Raw genomic sequence first — 25,978 nt, 5'->3', positions numbered from 1 at the left:
TGAATTGTACTCTACCAGTTAAAAAGTAAAATTATACTCTACCATTTATAAATAAAAGAAAGAACATTTTTAAATAATCCAACATGTTATCATTAACTATAGTTACCATGCTGGAAAACAGATCTATTTAACTAATTCCTCCTACCTGTAGTTTTGTATACTTTGTCTAACATCTCCCCAACCTGATCGCCCAAATGCCTTAGCTTCTGGTAACAAACATTCTACTTTCTATTTCTATGAGATCATCATTTTTAGATTCTACATGAGTGAGATATGTGATACTTGTCTTTCTATGACTGGCTTATTTCATTTAACATAATGCTAAGAGAAGGGATATTAAATATTCCTACTACAGAAATGGTAACTATGTGAGGTAATGCATATGTCAATTACATAGGTTTAACTATTCCACAATATATGTATACTTCAAAACATCATGTTGTACACTATAAAGACATACAAATTTATGTCAATTTAAATAAATAACCCCCTGAAATAAAAGCAAAAACATACAATTTGGAAAGTTGAGTGTGAAATGTATACTTGTCACTGTATTCTACTTATCTTTCTTACTATATTTTACCCACCCAAACAATATCTTACATATTATTTTAGACTTGATCTTCTTAAAGCATAGTTTTGATCACATTATACTGTATTTCTACAATTAACTCTGGTTTCCCATTGCAGTCAAAATTAAAAATAAGTTCATTATCTTGACATTCAATAGTCTGTACAATTTGTCCTTAACCTATTTTGTCAGCTACTACAAAACTCTATAAATTTGAACTCAGTTATTTTCACTTAACAGCTATATTAACTTAAGTGAGTTATTAATATTAAAATGTGGTAAATATTAGCCGAATCAAAGGGATATTGTGCATATACAATAAGCTAATAAGTGTGAACTATGTATTACAGTATCTAGCTCCTAAAATATGCTCAGAAAACAGTAACTATTATTAGTGTCATTATGAACTACTCCACTAGTTATGCATGTTGTACCTTGCAGAAAACTGAAAAACTGAGATCAATCTCTCCTCAACATATTCAAATCTTTCACACATCTGTACTTCTATCAAAGCTGTTTCTTTTGCTTTACATTCTTTTATCCATCTCTACATATTGAATTCTTATTCTGCCATTAAGGCAAGGCTGAGACCAAATACCATCACCATCAGGAAACTTGTGCTTCCACTAAACAGACATATCTAGCCATTCTTTGAAACTCAATGAAACTATACATCTTTTATGAAAGATGTCATACCTGATTATAAAAATACAGTTCTTCGCAGATATCTTAAACTTTCTACTTGATTATATCTTTCTTGAAGGCAGACTGCCTTCCCGATCTCTTTCAGATCCCGGTTAATGCTGAGATCTATAAATACTAGATAAATAAATTAATTAATTAAAATGTCTACCCAAAGAATACTTCAGCATAAATATATTGTGATGATAAAAGGTAGTGCTAAGATAAATTATAGCAATATTCATTTTCTTGCTCAGTCCGATACAGTTGTTAATACATTTTCGTTTTCCCACATTTGATTTATATATATTATTATTATTATTATTATTATTTTTTGAGGCAGAGTTTTGGTCTTGTTGCCCAGGCTGGAGTGCAATGGCATGATCTCAGCTCACCGCAACCTCCACCTTCCAGGTTCAAACGAATCTCCTGCCTCAGCCTCCCTAGTAGCTGGGATTACAGGCATGTGCCACCATGCCCGGCTAATTTTATATTTTTAGTAGAGACAGGATTTCTCCATGTTGGTCAGGCTGGTTTCGAACTCCCAACCTCAGGTGATCCGCCCACCTCGGCCTCCCAAAGTGCTGGGATTACAGGCATGAGCAACCATGCCCAGCTATATATTATTTTTATAATAAAATGTGATAGAATAGATTCTTCTGGTGTATGACAATATGTCATTATTCTGAATATTATTCATTTTGGTAAAGAGATTTTTTTCATTAAAAATAGTTAAGGAATGAAAACAGGGAGAAATCAATCTAGCCAGTATGTTTTGAAAAAGAAAATATTTCAATGCTATATATTTTTTTTACTTATATGATATTAACTTGATTCACATTTTCAGTTTGGTTGGTTGACTTTGATCTACAATTTATTATATATTTGAATATGGTAATAGTTTCTCTCTCTTTTTTCTCCGCACTATGATTCTGTATCTCTCCTTTTTAAACTACATAATTTTCTCTTAATATTACATATTTAACTTTTTCTGTTCTTTGCATAATTTTATAAGTTTTTTTTAAAAACTTAGCCCTTTTGGCTGGGCACAGTGGCTCATGCCTGTAATCCCAGTACTTTGGGAGGCCGAGGCGGGCAGATCACCTGAGGTCTGGAGTTCGAGACTAGCCTGGCCAACGTGGTGAAACCCCATCACTACTAAAAATACAAAAATTAGTCAAGCATGATGGTGCATGTCTGTAGTCCCAGCTACTCAGGAGACTGAGGCAGTAGAATGGCTTGAGTCTGGGAGGTGGAGGTTGCAGTGAGCCGAGGTCATGCCACTGCATTCTGGACTAGGTGATGGATCGAGACTCCCTCACACACACACACCCCCAAAAAATAAAATAAAAATAAATAAATAAATAGCCCTTTTACAGATTGCCTGCATTTTGTTTCATATATTAGTAATTCACTTCTTACATAAATTTTAATTATTGTGATTAGAAGTTCTTAGTCTTCTCATTTCTAACTGCATACCCATTTTCCTTATTTTTACAGCCTTTATATAATTTGTATATGATAAAATAAGAGTAAATCTGAAAAAAAATCCTCTTTCAATCTTTGAAGTTCATTACTGGCTTAAAACCAATTCTTTGTGTTGTATAGATTACAATTTTCTGTTTTCTCACAACATTAGTCTGACTCTCCATTTTATATTCTTTATATGCGAGTCATTATTCAACCTTTTATTCAGTTAAAACTGGAATTTTTTTCATCTTTGACTTCAGAAATATTGATGTGCACATACTGGGAACTTCATTTAGTGAAGATAATTGCTTACATATACAATTACAGGTTTAATTAAGGAAAATTAAAATATAGAACAACTAGATTATATACATTTATATATACATTTATTGTATACATACATTTGTTAGTTACATAATTATTTGTTAGTATCTGAATTCATTACTTCAATCACTTAGAAGGAAACTAGCCAAATTAATATTCTTATAATTGAATAGAAGAACTGGAGGTTTAAATGAAACCTTAAAAATGACAAGTTTTTATACACACTGAAAACATTTATTTAGCACAAACTATATATCAAAATCATATTATTATAAGTAAATAAATCCACTTTTAGTATACTTTTGACTGTGAGAGGATAAGGATAGGCTTTCAAGGACATGGTTATAGTGACTTGGAATTTAAATAGATATTTTTATGAACCTGGTCAAATAAGCATTTCCACATTTCCAAGTTCCTCTTTTCAATTCACAATTTTAGAATCAGTCTTCAAAGGTTGTGGCACTAATGAATACAAATACATTTACTGGAAAAATCAAATCATTTTTTGATCATACAAAACACAAATACAATTCTCCATCACAGGAGACAGAAACGTTTTCAGGTCTGTCAACATACAAGCAGTGGTGAGGAGTATGAGGACAATTTTTCTCCTCTACTGTGAATCAGTTGACAACCTGCTGTAGGTGTTTATCCAACCAACGCCCTGGTTCTCTAAGTTAAAATGTCAACCGAGTGCTTGTTTGTGCTTCAGTATCTTCTATGCGGAAGGTTAATGTTCATTACCTCTCACTAAGAATTGATGCAGGTATCCCTTTAACTGAAATCATCTAATGTGCTTTTCAAGTGTTCTTTTGGGAAAACTGTCCATTGACTAAGGATGACAACCAATAAGAGCATCACATCTATTCTGGTCAGTCTTGTATCCACATTACCCAAGCTGGTGCTCTTCAACTGGCATGTGGTAACGATGCACAACAGAGATTAGAGGCAGTGCAGGTAGAGCTAGATTACATATTTATCAGGGCTTTGCTAACTTTCAACTTGAAATACACTGAAAGAATTGGATCCTTAGACCTTGAGGATTTTTGTGGGTTCTTGTGTTTCAGTGGCTTCCTTCCTCCATATTTGACCTTCTGTCTCAAGAGGTAAACCACAGTTAATAATTAACAAAGACCAATGAAGATTATTTAAATAAAGCATTCACAACTTATGTTTTAAGTATCCTTCTTCCAGTGTGTCCTTTGATTTTTTTAAAGTCACCATTATTAAATCAAACCCTGTTAGATTATGAAACACCTGACTTTAGAATTAGTGGTTATGTTTTTCACTAAAACAATTAACTGATTGACTCAACAAGAAGCTACCAAAACCAAAAAAGTTGACTAATTTTGTCAAATAAGCATTGCCTGTGTTAACCATGAACCCATTTCCATCTCAGTTTCTCAGGGGAATCTCAGCACGCCTTTATATTCCAGCCTCTCTTCAAAGAATGTTTATGACATACAAAAGTTTACTGACCAGTAGCTAGCCAAAAAAATGGCTGTCTAAATCTGGATTATTCATAAAACTTTGCAGCAAGGATGCTTTCCATAGTAGGTCATTTTGAGTGAGAAGTAGTTTCACTAAAGATCATTTCAGTTGCCAAATGAAGACACTAAGGACTGACATTGTCAGCCTATCTTTGTTAACCTGATTACACACCCATCTAAGATTTTACTATCACCTGAGAAATCGATGATCCAACAGATTTCAAGAGTCCTAAGGTCAACAGTAAAGTGACAAAATAAGAGTAGAGGGGAGGCTAAGTCTAGATCCCCAAATTTAGGAATGATGAGGGCAAGTGAAACACAGTTCAAGATAGATTTAAGAGATTAGGAGAGAAGCTGACTAGCTAACCAGGCGCAGATGTGGTCAATTGATGAGGTTATGTTAAGCAGAGATGATTCACAATTCTACAGATGCTTCTGAGAGAACTTTTTTGTGTGTGGAAATGATCTTAGCATTTGTAAGAACATTTTTCTTGTGGGCTTATACTCAGGTAGTCCAGGATAAGTCTATTTTCTCCATTGGGAAAAAACTGTTGTGCTACTTACTTGAGACTTTCTTAGTTTCTTTTTGTTTGTTTTATTGTTTTGTTGTTATTATGTATAAAAAATGTTTAAAGTCTTGTTAAAGGCAGACAGGAATCCTATGACTTGAGAGAATTTCTTGGGGGAGGAGAGGTTTATAGCAGATGCATTTGACAACAATAATGTAACTTAAGCATACCCTGTATGGCAGGTGCACATGATCGAAATAACAATTTAAGAAAGGAAGGTTGCCACGTGGAGGTTGCAGGTGGCAGGGCGGGGCAGGGCAGTGGGGGGAATGTGCTAAGGGAACGTGCTATATAAACTGCGTGCTTTTCACAAGTGGTAGTGGTTCATCCAGTCTGCTGCTACTGGACTGTCTCTGTGTGTAAGTTTTCCTAATTTTTTTTTTTTTTTTTTTTTTTTTTTTTTTTGCCACTTGTGTCTCTTCTTTGGCCTCTTGAACTTGGCACCACCCCTGTTGAAGTTAATAGGGATCTGGCATGATGGAGATAAAAATTCCAATGTATGAATTATAGGATTTCTTTAAGCCTGTGAGGGGAGGCCCCAAATCATATTCGCTGGAGGGCTCTTCTATTTGAGAGAAACATAAGTGCCTGATATCCTGGCCCACGCTAGAAACAAACAAGAAAAGGCCACTAAATAATACTGCTTCAAAACTTTAGACTTAGTTACTTACATTAGTTATAGTACAGGCTCTTGCTTTTGCCCTGCCTTTACAGTGCTCAGCTTCAGTTTCTTACAGAATAGTCAAATGATATTTATGAAATTTTCTGAATAGCTAGTCATAATCTGAATTCCCTTCATAGTTTAAATAAACAAATTATTTCTGTTGCATTTCATGAAATGTTTCAAAAGAAGTCTTCTGTGTGAGAATTCCATGTGTCCTTTTTATTTATTCAGAAAACTGATATTGAATGATCACTAAGCTCTAGGCTTTTTCTCTAGATGCTAGAGGTAAAACAGAAGTAAAATAAATAATCAGAAAAATACATAAAACATACTATGTTTGGTGAAAAAGAAATAGAAGGTGTATAGAAAGTGTAGGCTCTTAAAATTTTTAGAAGATAAAGTTCTAAGAGATGCCTCACCAGTAAGATGATATTTGCATAATGACCTAAAAGAGGTGAGCAAGTAAGCCATTCCAGTAATTGATAAATGATTATTCCAGGAAGTGAGAAGCCCCTCTGAGGTGGCAGCTTGCCTGGCTTGTTCAAGGAACAGTAAGAAGTGCAGTGTGTCTGGAGTGAGACGAACAAGAGTAAGAGTAGTAAGGAGAAGAAGGAAATGAGATTAAAGAGGTAATGAATATACAGATCAGCTGGAGTTTTATAGATCATTATAAGGGCTTTGAATTTTGCTCTGGTTAAAATAGGAGCCCTTTGAGGGACTGAGTGAAGAACTGACCTTATCTGCCTTAGCATTTTAATGGTATAACTCGGGCTAGTGTGTTGGGATATTGTAAAGATGAGGAGGGTGTAGATGGAAAAAGGGAAACCAGGCAGAAAACTTTGAAATAGTCTAGGTGAGTGATAATGGCAGGACAGTAGCAGTAGTTACTGAGAAGTGGTAGATGTCTGATAGGTTTGACTTCATGGTCAAAGGGATTTATTGATGCATTAGATACAGTTGAATTAAAGATTTCCACCTATTTCTTAATTAGTAGAAAAGTTACTCTGAATATGATTGTGTAGCTAAACTCTATCAACACTAATTTTCTATCAGATTTTACTGTTACCTTTAAATATGCTATTGAAACTCTGAGAAATTAGTATATGTTCATCAAAAACTCAGTCCTAATACTAGCAAAGCTGCATTGTTTAAAAAACTGGTATTAAAGTTTATTTTTAATCTAGAATCTTATTTTCCACCTAGAATCTTATTTTTCTGACTATAGAAAATGGATGTGGAAGGAACTGGCTCAGTAATCACTATCTAGTCACTAAGAGAATGTGTGATTGTTTGGCTCTTGGGGTTGGTCAAGGAGCCAACGAGGTCAAAGTCACAGGTGCACTCTTTGTATAAGTTTATGAACTTTGCGTTTTCTCCTCCAGAGAATCTGTTTCTGATCTCATACGTTCAACTCAAAAAAACATTACCTTGCTCATGAAGGTAACCTGCAAAAGAGTATGGAGAGGTCAGTCTAGATCCATCATCATTTCTAGAAACACAATTCATACCACTTCCTTTACTTACTAGCAATAGAAGTAAATGACATGTCCTCATATTTAGACAATACATTATGACTAAGGAAATAACGAATACAAGGGTTCTGCAGAATCTTTTTTTTAGTGAAGTATACATATGACTTAAAGTATTTTTATAAGAAAATTTTTATTTTATGAATTTATTAAAAGTATAGAAAATAGCTTTCAATAACTAATGCAAAGCTGTAAAATAATCACTACTCTTACTGAATTTACTTCTTTTTCTATTTTATTCCAGAACCTACAGATAGACCACCTATACTATTAATCGCAAATTTTGAAACAATTGAAATTTTCTATCTTAATGGAAGTAAAATGGCAACTCTAAGCTCAGTCAATGGAAATGAAATTCATGCTCTGGATTTTATTTATAATGAAGATATGATTTGTTGGATTGAATCAAGAGAATCTTCAAATCAACTCAAATGTATCCAGATAACAAAAGCAGGAGGATTAACAGATGAATGGACAATCAATATTCTTCAATCCTTCCACAGTAAGTGTTTCAATTAAATATTATATGCCACCCTTTACTGATTTCATTTACAGACCCGTAGGCTGGATTCTCAAATTTCTAGCATAGCTCATGGCTAGTTGGAAAGCTGTATGTGCAAATACAATGAACTTGAATTACTGTATTCACTACATGTTTTACGTATACAAACACATACACATACACTTTCTCTATTTAGGTAAGTAGTAAATTGCAGAGTTAATTGTAGTTCTTTCTTTAAGGCTTTTTACAGTGTCACCTAACTGGGAATTTTGATTTCTTCCCCCCCGCCCCCCCCTGCCCACCCCACTGAGTGGTAATTCACAATGTGATAGTGAAGGTGGGATTAAAAAATAAAAATAAAAAAAGGGACAGAGTTGATGATTATAAGTGCATTGACTGTAGTTAAAAAATACCTTAAATAATTAGGTTTATGCTAATTGGGAGTAACTACCTATGTTAACTCTCTTTAAAGCAAATCAATTTTTATACATCCTCTTCCAACAAACTTGTGATTGGTGATTCACTTTGACTTCTCATGTCAGAAACTTGACAGACTAACTGTCCTTCTCTTCCTGCATATTACCATAAACTGAAATCTCATTGTCACACGCACACACACACACACACACACACGCGGAGATGCACACATATTCTCTCTCTCCTTCTCTCTCCCTGCTTCCACATGGAAGTACAAAAATTGCTTTGTGTATGCTTAGGGAAACCATAAGCATGAAAATTTTAACATGTATTCATTTAATTTATGATTTGCAGAAAGTGTTTCTTACAAATTCAGCTAAGATAAAATCTAGAAAAATGAAGAGAAGCTGGGCATAGTGGTTCATGCCTGTAATCCCAGCATTTTGGAAGGCCGAGTTGGGTGGATCACCTGAGGGTAGGAGTTCAAGATCAGCCTGGCCAACATGGTGAAACTCTGTCTCTACTAAAAATACAAAATTAGTCGGGCGTGCTAGGGCATGCCTTTAATCCCAGCTACCTGGGAGGCTGAGACAGGAGGATCGCTTGAACCCAGGAAGTGGAGGTTACAGTGAGCCGAGACTGTGACATTGCACTCCAACCTGTGTGACAAGAGTAAAACTATGTCTTTAAAGAAAAAAAAAAAAAAAAAGAAACAAAGAGAAATGTATACAATCAAGTTAAGTGGAAAAGAAGAATGCTGTGATAGAATAAAGATGATTTGCAAATTTAGAATATTTGGTCTAGTTTCAATAATTAAAGCTTTTCATATACAATTAAATGAACTGGTTATTAATCCTTATATAAAGAAATAATACTATGTAATGTTTGATCATTGTAATTAGATTAAATAAGTCAATGGCAAATTGTGAAAAATAGGACATACAGGTATAATTTTATACACTTAAATGAACAAAGTGTTTAACAAATATTGTCGAACATTTTGAAGATCCTCTTAATATAAATGAAGCAATTGATAAAGTTATTTATTGTGAAAAGAGACCAAAATTATAATGAAAGCAGTGGATATTTCAAGAACTGTATAGAGAAATGGTCATTCATATTAAATAATAATACATTTAATAAAGGATGGCACAAGGCAGATAATCCTTATTATGTAATTTACGTTATTTATTATGTAAGTAATAAAGATTATCTGCCTTCTGATGCAAGTATTTCAACATTGGCTTAGGCAGCAGCTGGAAACTGAACACAAGGCCCCAGTCCTTGCTACATTAGTGATTACCTCAACTAACCCAAATGTATTTTCCTCAGCGAATGGAATACTGAATAGTCAAATAGCTAAAATATTCACTAAGTTGCCCAGTAGAGTTATTTTCTAAGAGTACTTAAGAACTTTTTATCTACACTTAATATGCCCTAATAATGGTAGTCTTCTCTTCTTTGATATATGTTTTAAAAACAACTATTTTTAAAAATAAATCTAAGGAAGGTCAAGCAATTGCATATTGAATATTTGTAGAAAATAAGTATAACAAATTAAATTTGATTTATTAAGCAATTCAGCAAACCTAGAAACATGTATTTTGTTGTCATTGTTGTTGCTAGGGAATTCAGTGAAATGCCAAATAGAATATTCATTTTGAATAATAAAAATAAATTCACTGAAAATATTTTAATCTGAGTAAATAATTTGTGATGAGGTTAAGTTTAAGCATGCAATTACATAGTCATGTTAGAAAAAAGTGATTAAATATGTGGAAGTAATTTAATGACTGGAGTGGGGCAGGGGTGTGAGCAGGGCTGAGCTTCTCTGTCATTGCTTGTAAGCCACGCATTTTATCAACATGTCTCAGAAGAGCTGCCATTGAATACGATGGGCTCTGTGTTCACTGTGACAGTTTGTGAGATGATGATGAAGTTTGAATATTCTTTGCATCTATAATTACATAAAGTCTTTGTCATACCATATAAGCAAAAATAATGAACTGATGGAAGTCAGCCTGAATACCTGTCACTTTTATCCACTGTTCCAGAGATTCTCTTTAGTTCCTCCCACCCCCGTTATATGTAGGTGCTTTTCTCTTAACTCACCTGAAGAGAACATGCTTTTTTGAAAAAATATAAACATTTTAGTTTTCAAAGGATTATTATGAGAAGAAAATCAAACATTGCAGGTCAAACTAACTTGCAGTTAACACTTCCATAATATAGTAGTAAATATTTTATTGCAATATTTTTAAAAATTGCACATCTCATCTCATTGGATACCCACTGCATCCCTGTGTAGTAAGCAGGAGAGATATGCCCTTCCTGTTTTATAATAGATAGCATTTTTACTCAAAGTTCAGATGTATTAGGTAAACCTGGATGGCTAAAAAGAATGCAGAAGTGGGACATCTAAGCCCTGTTTTTTTCTTTTACACGAGAAAAGCAAATCTACCTGAAATGATATATTTTAACTGTGTTGAATATGCTGAAAGACTATCTGCAACAGGGAGATATTATTCTTTTGTTTTTATGGGAAAATTGAGACTGAGCAGTTAGATAATTGTACACAGCATAATTAGGTAGGTTTGCTTTGGGGTCAGACTTTATAGCTTTTTCTGAATACCACGCTGCGTTTAGGTCTCAACTTTTTCATGTTAGCAAAGCAAAAATGATTAGGTCTACCAATATTAGTAATGTTGGCTTGCAAAGACAGGTCCTCTAAGTGGGAGAGAGTTGGATGAATCTTGGAAGGGAGGTGGAAAAAGTGGGTTGTAGAAGCCTATAGCATTGAAAAGGCCAACCCAATGATTCTGATGTGGCCTCCTTAAAAGTCTTACGTTTAACATTTTATATCATTCCTAAGCAATATTGTGAGAGAATCAAGATGAATGATGATAATATGCTCAATAAATTGTATTAATGAACCTTGGGGGAAATGATAGAAATTAAATTTTCTATTGAATTGTATTCTTTTTTATAACGATAACTAATATTTATTATTTAGCATTTTAGCCTGAAAGTTGCAGACTTTGGGGATAATTTTGGAGTTAGGTGTCTTCTAAGCAAAACTTGTTTTTTAAAAAAGTATTCATACAAAGCACATTTGTAGCAGCTGATTGTTTCCCAAAATTTTTCTTGGAGAGTACTGTGGGTAGGGACACAGATTCCCAAAATAACAAAAATTATGGGATTTACAAAAGTGTTAAATTCCATCTGTTTCCTCAGGACAAAGTGCATAGAGACGATTGAGATAAGAATATTTTCTGAGTTAATCTCTTATTAAGGAGGATGATTCAGAGCCATATAGTCATCCCCCAGCTGGACAGTAAACACTTTCATTGTCTTTTTATGGCTGAATTCTTCAATACTCTGAAAAATTCAAGGATCACTTTTAAGATTCTAACATGGATTTAGCCAGCTTTTCTTGAGCCACTTATGGGCTCAACTCCAATCCAGTAGAGTATACCTAGCTAAAAATAAAATAACTGCTTATTCTTCATGGACTTAGCTTCTGAATTAACCCCATTCACAGACTTTTATCTTTTTCCTTAGCTTGTTTTAATATCAACCTTAAATCATGTTCTATTTGAACCTCTAGCTAGAGCTACTAAATTAGGTATTCTGACAATTTTTTATCTTATATTTAATTTAATTTTATTTCAAGTTCTGGGATACATGCACAGGATGTGCAGGTTTGTTACATAGGAAAACGTGTGGTTTGCTGCACGTATCAACCCATTATCTAAGTATTAAGCCCAACATTCATTACCTACTTCTCCTGATGCTCTCCCTTCCCCACCCCACCCCCACAACAGTCCCAGTGTGTGTTGTTCCCTTCCCTATGTCCATGTTTTCTCATCGTTCAGCTCCCACTTGAAAGTGAGATCATGGTTTTCTTGGTTTTCTGTTCCTGTGTTACTTTGCTAAGGATAATAGCTTCCAGCTCCATCCATGTCCCTGCAAAGAAAATAATCTTAGTTCTTTTTATGGCTGCATAGTATTCCATGGTATATATGTACCATTTTCTTTATCCAGTCTATCATTAATGGGTACTTGGGTTGATTCCATGTCTTTGCTATTGTGAATAGTACTGAAATGAATATACACGTGCATATATCTCTACAATAGAATGATTTGTATTTTGGGGGTTATATACCCAGTAATGGGATTGCTGGGTCAAATGGTATTTCTGGTTTTAGGTCTTTGAGGAATTGCCACGCTGTCTTTCACAATGGTTGAACTAATTTGTAACATGTAACTAACATGTAAAAACATTTTTATCTCTTGACAGTCTCACCAGCATCTGTTGTTTCTTGACTTTTGATAATCGCTATTCTGATTGGCGTGAGATGGTATCTCATCATGGTTTGATTTGGATTTCTCTAATCAGTGATGTTGAGCTTTTTTCCACATCTTTGTTGGCAATATAAATGTCATCTTTTGAGGTATCTGTTCATGTCCTTTGCCCACTTTTTAATTTGTGTGCGTGTGTGTGCGCACGTGCATGTGTGAATTGAAGTTCCTTGTAGATTCTGGATATTGGACCTTTGTCAGATGGATAGATTGCAAAAATTTTCTTCCATTCTGTAGGATGTCTGTTTGCTCTAATGATAGTTTCTTGTGCTGTGCAGAAGCTGTTTAGTTTAATTAGATCTCATTTGTCAATTTTCGCTTTTGTTGCAATTATTTTCAGTGATTTTGTCAGGAAATCTTGGCCTGTGCCTATGCCCTGAGTGGTATTGTCTGGATTTTCTTCTTATAGTTTTGAGTTTTACATTTAAATCTTTAATCCGTGTTGAGTTAATTTTTGTATAAGATGTAAGGAAGGAGTCCAGTTTCAATTTTCTGCATATGGCTAGCCAGTTTTCCCAGCACCATTTATTAAATAGGGAATCATTTCCCCGTTGCTTGTTTGTGTCAGGTTAATCAACGATCTAATGGTTGTAGATTTGCGGTCTTATTTCTGAGTTCTCTATTCTGTTCCACTGGTCTGTGTCTGTTTTTGTACTAGTACCATGTACCAGTTTTGGTTACTGTAGTCTTGTAATATAGTTTCAAGTCAGGTAGTGTGATGCCTCCAGCCTTGCTCTTTTTCTTAGGATTGGCTTCGTTATACAGGCTCTTTTTGGATTTCACATGAATTTTAAAATAGTTTTTTTTCTAATTCACTGACGAATGTCAATGGTAGTTTAATGGGAATAGCATGGAATCTATAAACTGCTTTGGGCAGTATGGCCATTTTCATGATATTGATTCTTCCTATCCATGAGCACAAAATGTTTTTCTGTTCATGTCCTCTTTCTTTCTTTGATCAGTTGTTTGTAGTTCTTGAAGAGGTCCTTCACTTTCCTTATTAGCTGTATTCCTAGGCATTTTATTCTTTCTGTAGCGATTGTGAATGGGAGTTGATTCATGATTTGGCTCTCTGCTTGCATAATGTTGGTGTATAGGAATACTAGTGATTTTTTGCAATGGATTTTGTATCCTGAGACTTTGCTGGAGTAACTTATCAGCTTTAGAAGCTTTTGGGATGAGACAATGGGGTTTTCTAGATACAGGATCTTGTCGTCTGCAAACAAAGACAATTTAACTTCCTCTCTTCCTATTTGAATCCCTTTTATTTCTTCCTCTTGCCTGATTGCCATGGCCAGAACATCCAATATTATGTTGAATAGAAGTGGTGAGAGAGGGCATGCTTATCTTGTGCCGGTTTTCAAGGAGAATGCTTCCAGCTTTTGCACATTCAGTGTGATATTGACTGTGGTTTTGTCATATATGGCTCTTATCATTTTGAGGTATGTTCCTTCAATTCCTAGTTTATTGAGGGTTTTTACCATGAAGGAATGTTGAATTTTATCAAAGGCCTTTTCTGCATCTATTGAGATAATTATGTGGTTTTTGCCTTCAGTTCTGTTTATATGATGAATTAGGTCTGTTGATTTTGCATATGTTGAACCAGCTTTGCATTCCAGGAATGAAGTCAACTTGATTGTGGTAGATAAGCTTTTGGATGTGCTGCTGGATTTGGTTTGCCAGTAATTTATTGAGGACTTTTTGCATTGACGTTCATCGCGGATATTGGCCTAAAGTTTTCTTTCTTTCTTTTTTTTTTTGTAATAGCTCTGTTAGGTTTTGTTATCTGGATAATGCTAGCCACATAAAGTGAGTTAGGGAGGAATCCCTCCTTCTCAGTTGCTTGGAATAGTTTCAGAAGAAATGGTACCAGCTCCTCTTTGCACCTCTAGTAGAATTCAGCTGTAAATCCATCTGGTCCTGGGATTTTTTGGTTGGTAGGTTATTTATTACTGCCTCAGTTTCAGAATTCGTTATTCAGGGATTCAGCATCTTTCTGATTCATTCTTGGGAGGGTGTATGTGTCCAGGAATTTGTCCGTTGAAGAAATGGACAAATTTTGTTGATTCTTTCTAGTTTATTTGCATAGAGGTATTGATAGTATTCTCTGATGGTTGTTTGTATTTCTGTAAGATCAGTGGTTATATCCCCTTTATTATTTTGTATTGTGTCTATTTGAATATTCTCTTTTTCTTCTTTATTAGTCTAGTTAGCTATCTATTTTATTGATTCTTCCCCCCCCCCCACCCCCCCACCCGCCCAAGGGTTTTTCATGTCCATTTCCTTCAGTTCCACTCTGATCTGGGTTATTTCTTGTCTTTTGCTAGCTTTGGGATTTGTTTGCTCTTGGTTCTCTAGTTCTTCTACTTGTGATGTTAGGGTGTCAATTTGAGATCTTTCTAGCTTTTTGATGTGGGCACTTAGTGCTATAAATTTCCCTCTTAACACTGCTTTGGCTGCATCCCAGAGATTCTGGTATGTTGTCTCTTTGTTCTCACTGGTTTCAAAGAACTTCTTGATTTCTGCCTTAATTTCATTATTTACCCAGGAGTCATTCAGGAGAGGTTGTTCAAGTTCTATGTAGTTGTGTGACTTTTCAGTGAGTTTATTAACTGTGGATTATAATTTGATTTTGCTATGGTCTGAGAGACAGTTTGTAATGATTTCAGTTATTTTGCATTATTTGAGGAGTGTTTTACTCCCAATTATATGATCAATTTTAGAGTAAGTGCCATGTGTTGCTGAGAAAAAAATGTATATTCTGTTATTTTGGGTTTGGAGAGTTCTGTAGATACCTATCAAGGCCATTTGATCCAAAGCTGAGTTCAAGTCCTGAATATCTTTGCTAATTCTTTTATCTCAATAATCTAATATTGACAGTGGGGTGTTAAAATCTCCCACTATCATTGTGTGGGAGTCTAAGACTCTTTGTAGGTCTCTAATAACTTGTTTTATGAAACTGGGTGCTCCTGTATTGGATGCATATATATTTCAGATAGTTAGCTCTTCTTGTTGAATTGAACTCTTTCTCATTATGTAATGCCCTTCTTTTTTTTTTTTTTTTTTTTTTTTTTTTTTTTTTTTTTTTTTTAATCTTTGTTGGCTTAAAGTCTGTTTTGTCAGAAACTAGGATTGCAACCTTTGCTTTTTTCTGCTTTCCATTTGCTTGGTAAATTTTCCTCCATCCCTTTATTTTGAGCCTATGTGTGACTTTGCATGTGAGATGGGTCTCTTTGCAGCACATCAATGGGTCTTTTCTTTTTATCCAGCTTGCCATTCTATATCTTTTAATTGGGGCTTTTGGCCCATTTACTTTTAAAGTTATGTGTGAATTTGATTCTGTCATCATGATGCTAATTGGTTATTTTGCAGACTTGTTAATGTAGTTGCTTCATAGTGTCATTGGTCTGTGTAGTTTTTAGTGGCTGGTAATGAGCTTTTCTTTCCATATTTAATGCTTTGTTTAGGAGGTCTTGCAAGGTAGGCCTGGTGGTAATGAATTCCCTCAGCATTTGCTTGTCTGAAAAGGATTTTATTTCCCCTTTCCTTATGAAGCTTAGTATGGCTGATAATGAAATTTTTGGTTGGAAATTCTTTTTTAAAAAATTTTTGAATATTGACTCCCAATCTCTTCCAGCTTGTAGGGATTCCACTGAGAGGTCTGCTGTTAGTCTCATGGACTTCCCTTAGTAGGTGACCTGGCCTTTCTCTCTGGCTGCCGTTAACATTTTTTCTTTTCTTTTTTTTCCAACCTTGGAGAATCTGATGATTATGTGTCTTGGAGCTGATCTTCTCATGGAGTATCTTACTGGGGTTCTCTGGATTTGAATGTTGGCCTCTCTTGCTAAGTTGGGGAAGTTCTCCTGGATATTGTGAAGTATGATTTCCAACTTAGTTCCATTCTCCTTGTCTCTTTCAGGTACCCCATCAGTCGTAGGTCCTGTGTTTTTACATAATCCTATAGTTCTCAGGTTTTGTTTGTCCTTTTTATTATTTTTTATCTAACCTTGTCTGTCTGTGCTATTTCATTAAGATAGTCTTCATGCTCTGAGATCCTTTCTTCCACTTTGGTCTATTTGGTTGTTGATACTTGTGGTTGCATTGTGAAGTTCTCATCTTGTGTTTTTCAGCTCCTTCAGGTCATTTATGTTCCTGTCTAAATTGGTTATTCTGGTTAACAGCTCCTGTAATATTTTATCATGGTTCTTATCTTCTTGAATTGGTTTTGAACATACTCCTTTAGCTTAGCAAAGTTCATTATTCACCTTCTGAAGTCTAATTCTGTCAGGTCATTCATCTTGTCCCAAGCCTAGTTTAGTGTCCTTGCTGGAGAGCTGTTTGGAGGAGAAGAGGCACTCCGGCTTTTTAAGTTTTCAGCATTTTTGCATTGATTCTTTCTCATCTTTGTGGGGTTTTCTACCTTTGATCTTTTAAGGCTGCCAATGTGGTTTTTGTGGGGTCTTTTGTTGATGTTATTGTTGCTTTCTGTTTGTTTTTCTTTTAGCAATCAGGCCCATCTTCCGTAGGGCTACTGGGGCTTACTGGGGGAACCACTGCAGACCCAATTCACTGGGGTCCCTCCTGCAACTGGAGATATCACCAGTAGAGGCTCCACAACAGCAAAGATGGCTGCCTATTCCTTCCTCTGGGAGCTCTATCCCAGAGGGGTACCAAGCTGATGCCAGCCAAAACACTCTGGTATGAGGTGTCTTGTAACCCTTGCTGGGAGGTCTCACCCAGTCAGGCGGCATGTAATCAGAAGCCTGTGTAACAAAGCAGCTTGGCTGCCCCTTGGTTGAGCAGGTTTGGCTGCACTGGGGAGAATCCCCCTCATCTGGACTGCCAGTAGGCAGGAAGGACTAGGTCCACTAAATTCAAGACCACAGTCACACCTCCTCCCAGGGTCTCCTTCTCAGAAATATCAGAGTTCTATCCATAAACTCCTGGGTATAGTTGCAGCAATTCCTGCAGGGAAGCCCTGCCCAATGGGAAAGGATGGATCTGGTCCCACCTGAAGGAGCACTCTTGCCATGATATGCCACAGCTGTTGTGCTTTGCTGTGGAGGAATTCCTCTCAGTTTAAACTGCCCAATCTCCCCAACACCAGCAGTGGAAAATGGCTGATGAGAGCCTTAGTGATGGTGGCTGCCTCTTCCTCCGGGAACTCAGTTGTCTTAGGCAGTGTCCAGCCTGCTGCCACTGGCCTTGACCCTATTGGGTTGCACAGCTCTGAGTTTGGGACCCAAGGCCCTGGTGGGGTGGGCTCACAAGGGGATCTCCTGATCCACAGGATGCACAGATCTGAAGAAAGAGTGTGGTTTCCCGGGCAGGGTAGCACGGTTACTGACCGCCTCTTTGTCTGAGTGTGAGAGTTCCCCTAATCCTGTGTGGCACCTTGGTCACTGCACCACCATGCTTTTCCTCACTCTGCATGGGTCACACTAACCGCCTAGTCTGTCCCAGTGACAGAACCTGGATATCTCAGTTGACAGAGCAGGATTCACTTACTGTTTTTGTTCTTCTTAGTGGGAACTGCAGACTAGAGCTGCTTCTAATTGGCCATCTTGGCTCCTCTCCCTCTGTTTTTTATTGTAGATTTAGGGGGTACATGTGCAGGTTTATTATGTGGGTATATTGTATGATATTAAAGTTTGGATATCAATTGAACCTGTCACCCAAATAGTGAACATAGTACCCAATAGGTAGTTTTTCAATCTTTTCCCCTTACCCTTCCCTTCTTTTGAAGTCCTCAGTATATACTGTTGCCATGCTTATGTCTCTGTGTACCCACTGTTCAGCTCCCACTTATAAGTGAGAATATATAGTGTTTAGTTTTCTGTTTCTGAAGTAACTCACTTAGGATAATGGCCTCCAGCTGCATACATGTTGCTGCAAAGGACATGATTTCATCCTTTTATGGCTACATAGTATTCTATTGGGTATACATACCATATTTTCTTTATCCAATCCGCAGTTGATGGACACCTAGGTTAACTCTATGTCTTTGTGGTTGTGAATAGTGCTGTGATGTGTGTACACATGCATGTGTCTTTTTGGTGGAATGATTTGTTTTCCTTTGTGTATATGCCTAGTAATGGGATCACTAGGTTGAATCTATTTTTAGTTATTTGAGAAATCTCAAAACTTTTTATCAGTGGCTGAACTAATATACAATTCCACCAACAGTGTGTGTTTCCTTTTTTTCTGCAATCTCACCAACATCTGTTATTTTGACTTGTTAATAGTAGCCATTCTGATTGGTGTGAGATGGTATCTCATTGTGGTTTTGATCTGCATTTCTCTGATTATGAGTGATGTTGAATATTTTTTCATGTTTTTGGGCCATGTCTATATCTTCTTTTGCAGTGTCTGTTCATGTCCTCTGTTCACTTTTTAATGGAGTTTTGTTGTTGTTGTTGTTGTTTTGTTTCATTTTGTTAAGTTCTTGAAAGGTTTTGGATATTAGTCTTTCTTCAGATGCATAGTTTGAAGATATCTTCTCCCACTCTGTAAGTTGTCTGTTTACTTTGTTTATAGTTTCTTTTGCTGAGCAGAAGTTCTTTAGTTTAATTAGAATTCATTGTTAATTTTTGTTTTTGTTGCATTTCTTTTTGAGGACTTAGTCATAAACTCTTTGCTAGGCCAATGTTCAGAAGAGTATTTCCTATGTTTCCTTCTGGAATTTTTAGTTTGAGGTCTTACATTTAAGTTTTTAATCCATCTTGAGTTAATTTTTGTAAATGGTGAAAAGTAGAGGTCAAGTTTCATTTTTCTGCATATGGTTAGCTGGTTTTCTCAGCATCATTTATTGAGTAGGGCTGATCCTTCTGTCTTCATCAAGCTTACCTTTTTCCTTTGAGTTAACAACTATCTAATAATTACACAGTATTTTGGAACAACATGTATTGAATGTTTATATTGTGCATTAGGAAATCTACATATTTACTTCATTACCATCACACACAATTATAACACATGCATACTATATATAATTATCAGTATATATATGAGAAAATGAACCTACAAAACTAGGAGCAAGAAAGTAGAGGGAGGTGCCACACATTTTTAAATCACCAGATCTCGAGAGAATTCACTCACTATTCTGAGGACAGCACCAAGCCATGAGGGATCTACCCCCAGGACCCAAACACCTCAACTAGGACCCACCTCCAACATTGGAGATTGCAATTTAATATGAGATTTGGTAGGGACATACATTCAAACTGTACCATTCCTCTCCTGGTCTCTCAAATCTCATGTTCTTCTCACATTGCAAAATACAATTATGACTTCCCAACAATCCCCGAAGTCTGACCTCATTCCAGCATCAAATCAATTAAAAGTCCCAAGTCTAAGGTCTCATCTGAGACAAGGCAAATCCCTTCCACTTATAAGCCTGTAAAATCAAACAAGTTATTTACTTCCAAGATACAATGGAGGTATATGCATTGTACGTATAATGGAATCAGGATGAATAAACATTCCCATTCCATAAAAGAGAAACTAACCAAAAGAAAGGGGCTACATGTCCCTATAAGCTTGAAATCCAACAGGGAAATTATTAAATATTAAAGATCTAAAATAATCTTTTTTGACTCCATGTCTTACAGCTAGGGCACACTGGTGTAAGGGGTAGGCTCCCAAGGCCTTCCACAGCTCTGCCTCTGTAGTTTTGTAGGGTACATCCCCTGTGGCTACTCTCAAAGATTGAGTGCCTGTGGCTTTTCCAGACCTAGGGTGAAAGCTGCCAGTGGCTCTATCATTCTGGGATCTGAGGGATAATGGCCCCCTTCCCACAGCTGCACTACGCGATGCCCCAGTGGGAACTCTGAGTGAGGGCTCCAACCCCATACTTCCCGTCTGCCCCTACCTAGTTGAAGTTCTCTCTGTAGCCTCCACTTCTGCATTGGCTTCTGCATGAGCAACCACACCTTCCCATACATCCTCTGAAATCTAGGCAGAGGCTGACAAACTTTCACCACTCTTATACTCTGTGCAAGTGTGGGCATAACACCACATGGAAGCTGCCAAGGTTTATGACTTGCATTCTCCAAAGTGGCAGTTCGAGCTGTATCTGGACCCTTTGAACCCTGGCTGGTGCTATAGTGGCTGGGATGTGAGAAGCAGTGTCCTGAGGCTGTGCAGAGCAGCAGAGCCCTGGTCCTGGTCCCTGGACCATTCTTCCTTCCTATGTCTCTAGGCCTGTGATGAAAGGGCCACCACAAAAGCCTCTGAAATGCCTTTGAGACATTTTTCACCTTGTCTTGGCTATTATCACTTGGCTCCTTTTTAGTTACACAATTTTCTCTAACAGTATTTCTCTAGTATTTTCTCAGTAGACTGCTTGAATTCCTCTCTAGCAAAAGCTTCTTCTAAGTTGAATCCCTGAATAGACCAATAACAGGCTCTGAAATTGAGGCAATAATTAATAGCCTACCAACCAAAAAAAGTCCAGGATCAGACAGATTCACAGCCGAAATCTACCAGAGGTACAAGGAGAGCTGGTACCATTCCTTCTGAAAGTATTCCAGTCAATACAATCCTCCCTAACTCATTTTATGAGGACAGCATCATCCTGATACCAAAGCCTGGCAGAGACACAACAAAAAAAGAGAATTTTAGACCAATATCCCTGATGAACATCGATGCAAAAATCCTCAATAAAATACTGGCACATCAAAAAGCTGGCACAGCAGCACATCAAAAAGCTTATCCACCATGATCAAGTGGGCTTCATACCTGGGATGCAAGGCTGGTTCAATATATGCAAATCAATAAATGTAATCCAGCATATAAACAGAACAAAAGACAAAAACCACACGATTTTCTCAATAGATGCAGAAAAGGCCTTTGACAAATTTCAACAGCCCTTCCTGCTAAAAACTCTCAATAAATTCTGTATTGATGGGACGTATCTCAAAATAATAAGAGCTATCTAGGACAAACCCACAGCCAATATCATACTGAATGAGCAAAAACTTTAAGCATTCCCTTTGACAACTGGTACAAGACAGGGATGCCCTCTCTCACCACTCTTATTCAACATTGTGTTGAAAGTTCTAGCCAGGGAAATCAGGCAAGAGAAAGAAATAGTGTATTCAATTAGGAAAAAAGGAAGTCAAATTGTCCCTGTTTGCAGATGACATGATTGTATATTTAGAAAACCCCATCATCTCAGCCCAAAATCTCCTTAAGCTGATAAGCAACTTCAGCAAAGTCTCAGGATACAAAATCAATGTTCTAAAATCACAAGCGTTCTTATACACCAGTAACAGACAGAGAGTCAAATCATGAATGAACTCCCGTTCACAATTGCTTCAAAGAGAATAAAATACCTAGGAATCCAGCTTACAAGGGATGTGAAGGACCTCTTCAAGAAGAACTACAAACCACTGCTTAATGAAATAAAAGAAGACACAAACAAATGGAAGAACATACTATGCTCATGGATAGGAAAAATCAATATTGTGAAAATGGCCATACTGCCCAAGGTAATTTATAGATTCAATGCCATCCCCATTAAGCTACCAATGACTTTCTTCACAGAATTGGGAAAAAAAAAAAAATTTAAATTTCACATGGAACCAAAAAAGAGCCTGCATTGCCAAGATAATCCTAAACGAAAAGAACAAAGCTGGAGGCATCACGCTACCTGACTTCAAACTATACTGCAAAGCTACAGTAACAAAAACAGCATGGTACTGGTACCAAAACAGAGATATAGACCAATGGAACAGAACAGAGCCCTCAGAAATAATACTACACATCTACAACCATCTGATCTTTGACAAACCTGACAAAAACAAGAAATGGGGAAAAGAATTCCCTCTTTAATAAATGGTGCTGGGAAAACTGGCTAGCCATAAGTAGAAAGCTGAAACTGTATCCCTTCCTTACACCTTATACAAAAATTAATTCAAGATGGATTATAGACTTAAATGTTAGACTTAAAACCATAAAAAACCCTAGAAGAAAACCTAGGCAATACCATTCAGGACATAGGCATGGGCAAGGACTTCATGTCTAAAACACTAAAAGCAATGGCAACGAAAGCCAAACTTGACAAATGGGATCTAATGAAACTAAAGAGCTTCTGCACAGCAAAAGAAACTACCATCAGAGTGAACAGGCAACCTAGAGAATGGGAGAAAATTTTTGCAATCTACTCATCAAAGGGCTAATATCCAGAACCTACAAAGAACTTAAACAAATTTACAAGAAAAAAACAAACAACCCCATCAAAAAGTGGGCAAAGGATATGAACAGACACTTCTCAAAAGAAGACATGTATGCAGCCAATAGATACATGAAAAAATACTCATCATCACTGGCCATCAGAGAAATGCAAATCAAAACCACAATGAGATACCATCTCACACCAGTTAGAATGGTGATCATTAAAAAGTCAGGAAACAACAGGTGCTGGAGAGGATGTGGAGAAATAGGAACACTTTTACACTGTTGGTGGTACTGTAAACTAGTTCAACCCTTGTGGAAGACAGTGTGGTGATTCCTCAAGGTTTTGACCCAGCCATCCCATTACTGGGTATATACCCAGAGGATTATAAATCAAGCTACTATAAGGACACATGCACACATATATTTATTGTGGCAGTATTCACAATAGCAAAGACTTGGACCGAACCCAAATGCCCATCAATGACAGACTGGATTAAGAAAATGTGGCACATATACACCATGGAATACTATACAGTCATAAAAAAGGATGAGTTCATGTCCTTTGTAGGGACATGGATATAGCTGGAAACCATCATTCTCAGCAAACTATTGCAAGGACAGAAAACCAAACACTGCATATTCTCACTCATAGGTGAGAATTAAACAATGAGAACACTTGGATGCAGGAAGGGGAACATCATACACCAGGGCCTGTTGTGGGGTGGGGGGATGGGGAAGGATAGCATTAGGAGATATACCTAATGTAAATGATGAGTTAATGGGTGCAGCACACCAACATGGCACATGTATACGTATGTAGCCTGCACGTTGTGCACATGTACCCTAGAACATAAAGTATAATGCAAAAAAAGGAGAAAAATAGAGAAAACTGCTTCTTTCTCTGTCACATGGCCAAGCTGCAAACTTTCCAAAATTTTATACTCTGCTTCCTGTTTAAATATAAATTCCAACTTTAACTCATTTCTTTGCTCCCACATCTGAGTCTTGGTTTCAGAAGCAGCCAGGACACATATGAATGCTTTGCTGCTTAGAAATTTCTTCCGCCAGACACCCTAGGCTATCACTCTAAAGTTCAAACTTCCACAGATCCATAGGGCCTGAATAGAATGCAGCCAACTTCTTTGCTAAGGCATAACACATGTGACCTTTGCTCTGGTTCCCAATAAGTTCATTTAAATCTGAGACCTCCTCAACTTGAACTTCACTGTCCATATTAATATCAGCATTTTGTCACAACCATATACCCAGTCCCTAAGAAATTTCAACCCATCCCTCATCTTCTTGTCTTCTTCTGAGCCCTCTAAACTCTTCCAACCTCTTCCTGTTACCCAGTTCCAAAGTCACTTTCACATTTTCTGGTATCTTTATAGCAAGACCCCACTCCTCTGTACCAATTATCTGTATTAGGCTGTTTTTTGCATTGCTACAAAGAAATACCAGAGATTCAGTAATTTATAAAGAAAAGAGGTTTAATTTGCTCATGGTTCTGCAGACTGTACAAGCATAATGCCAGCATCTGCTTCTGGGGAGGTCTCAGGAAGGTTGCAATCATGGCTGTAGGTGGAGGGAGGAGCAGGTGTCTTACATGGTAAAGCTGGAGCAAGAGAATGGGGAGAGGTGCTACACACTTTTAAATAACCAGATTTCAAGGAAACTCAGTCACTATTGTAAGGACAGCACCAAGCCATGAGGGATCTTCCCCCATGACCCAAATATCACCCACCAGGCCCCACCTCCAACACGGGGGATTACAATTTAATGTGAGATTTGGTGGAGACATATATTCAAACTATATAAGCTCTATATCAAATTTATCAAAGTGCCTATCTGTTTTAGAATGAATTTAGCATAAACAAAGAAGGGTGGCTGAGTGACCATGCCAAATCATGACCTTAGACATTCAGAAAACTTGTCTGCATCATAAGTAAGATATGGTCTGTGTCTGGATAAAGCTCAAGTGCTAATTTCAGTGTTTGAGACACTGGATCTTCTTAGCGACTACTGGCTTTTATTCAGGCTTGGTCTCTGACTTCCCACGACGCACCTATGAATTTATTTTGGGGCCTAATGCCAATGAACATAGAAACAGCTTAACACAAATCTTTTTTGAGTCTCCCCTATCTTTCTACCCACACCAATGCAGTTATAATTAAACAAGATTGGAGTCAAGGTATTTAAAATAGAGGTCAATTAATGTTAGTACAGGATCAATCAGAATGGTGCAGACTTTTAACCCTTTTATCCACTTAGTCTGAGTAGAGATTTTCCAGTGAAGGAAGCTCTGCGATTTTTATATAGGTATTTAGATGCATAAAATGATGTGAGTATTAGGAGATACATTTCCAATCCCAATACTGTATATTTTATTACTATGAAAACTGATGTCTTTTAGAGTAACAGTTAAAGGACAGGCTCAGGTGTCTGTGGTATCTCTCAGCCTTTGAGAAACTGTCAGCTACCTCCAACCTAGAAATGTATGCTTTTCATTCTTCACTAGAGATAAATTATGTTAAACAATTGATTAGTTCTGGTTCCAGTATTCTATTAGAAGAAGTTTAAGAATTGACCACCTCCTAGCTGAGAAAAATTGAAGTTATGATGATGACCATCCTTAATCATGTAAATTAATGTGATTTTGTAACAAGAATACAGTCAGCCTTCAGCATCCTTGGGCTCCACGTCCTAAAATTAAACCAACCATGGATTAAGCAAACCATCGATCAAAAAAATTTAGGAAAAAAACAAAACAGTAAAAATAATGCAAGTAAAAACTAATACAGTATAGCAAATATTTTTATAGTATTTACATTGTATTTGGTAGTATAAGTAACCTAGAGATGACTTAAAATATACAGGAGGATGTGCATAGGTTATATGCAAACAAAGTCCTCAGATAATGTGGTGTCATTCAACAACGTTTCATTATAATGTTGATGAGAAAAATAAATTGAATCCAGGCTGGTGCCACTGTCTGTGTGGAGTTTATACATTCTTTCATGTCTGTGTAGGTTTCTTCAGGGACTCCGGTTTCTTCCAATGTCCCAAAGCTGTGCCATTAGTTAACAAGTGTATCTAAATGTTCCCAGTGTGACTGGGGAGCGGGGGAGTGGGGTAGTGTGAGTACACCTTGTGATGAAATAGTGGCCTGTCCAGGGCTGGTTCCTGACTGATGCCCCGAGCTGCTGGGATAGGTTCTGGT

The 25,978-nt window shown here is 36.8% G+C and overlaps 1 protein-coding gene across 1 annotated transcript in view; it reads left to right on the top strand.

The window, feature by feature from the left end:
* LRP1B (LDL receptor related protein 1B) overlaps positions 1-25,978 on the top strand; it is a 1,897,925-nt gene that overhangs the window by 905,352 nt on the left and 966,595 nt on the right. The window contains exon 6 of the mRNA XM_073019651.1: positions 7,543-7,800. Within this exon, the coding sequence (XP_072875752.1) occupies positions 7,543-7,800 (258 nt within the window). The remainder of the gene's footprint in view (positions 1-7,542; positions 7,801-25,978) is intronic.

The sequence above is a fragment of the Chlorocebus sabaeus genome, chromosome 10 (assembly GCF_047675955.1).
Source record: "Chlorocebus sabaeus isolate Y175 chromosome 10, mChlSab1.0.hap1, whole genome shotgun sequence".
Taxonomy (NCBI): Eukaryota; Metazoa; Chordata; class Mammalia; order Primates; family Cercopithecidae; genus Chlorocebus; species Chlorocebus sabaeus.
The sequence above is the reverse complement of the archived record's forward strand: the minus strand, read 5'-3'. Positions and strand labels throughout refer to the sequence as shown.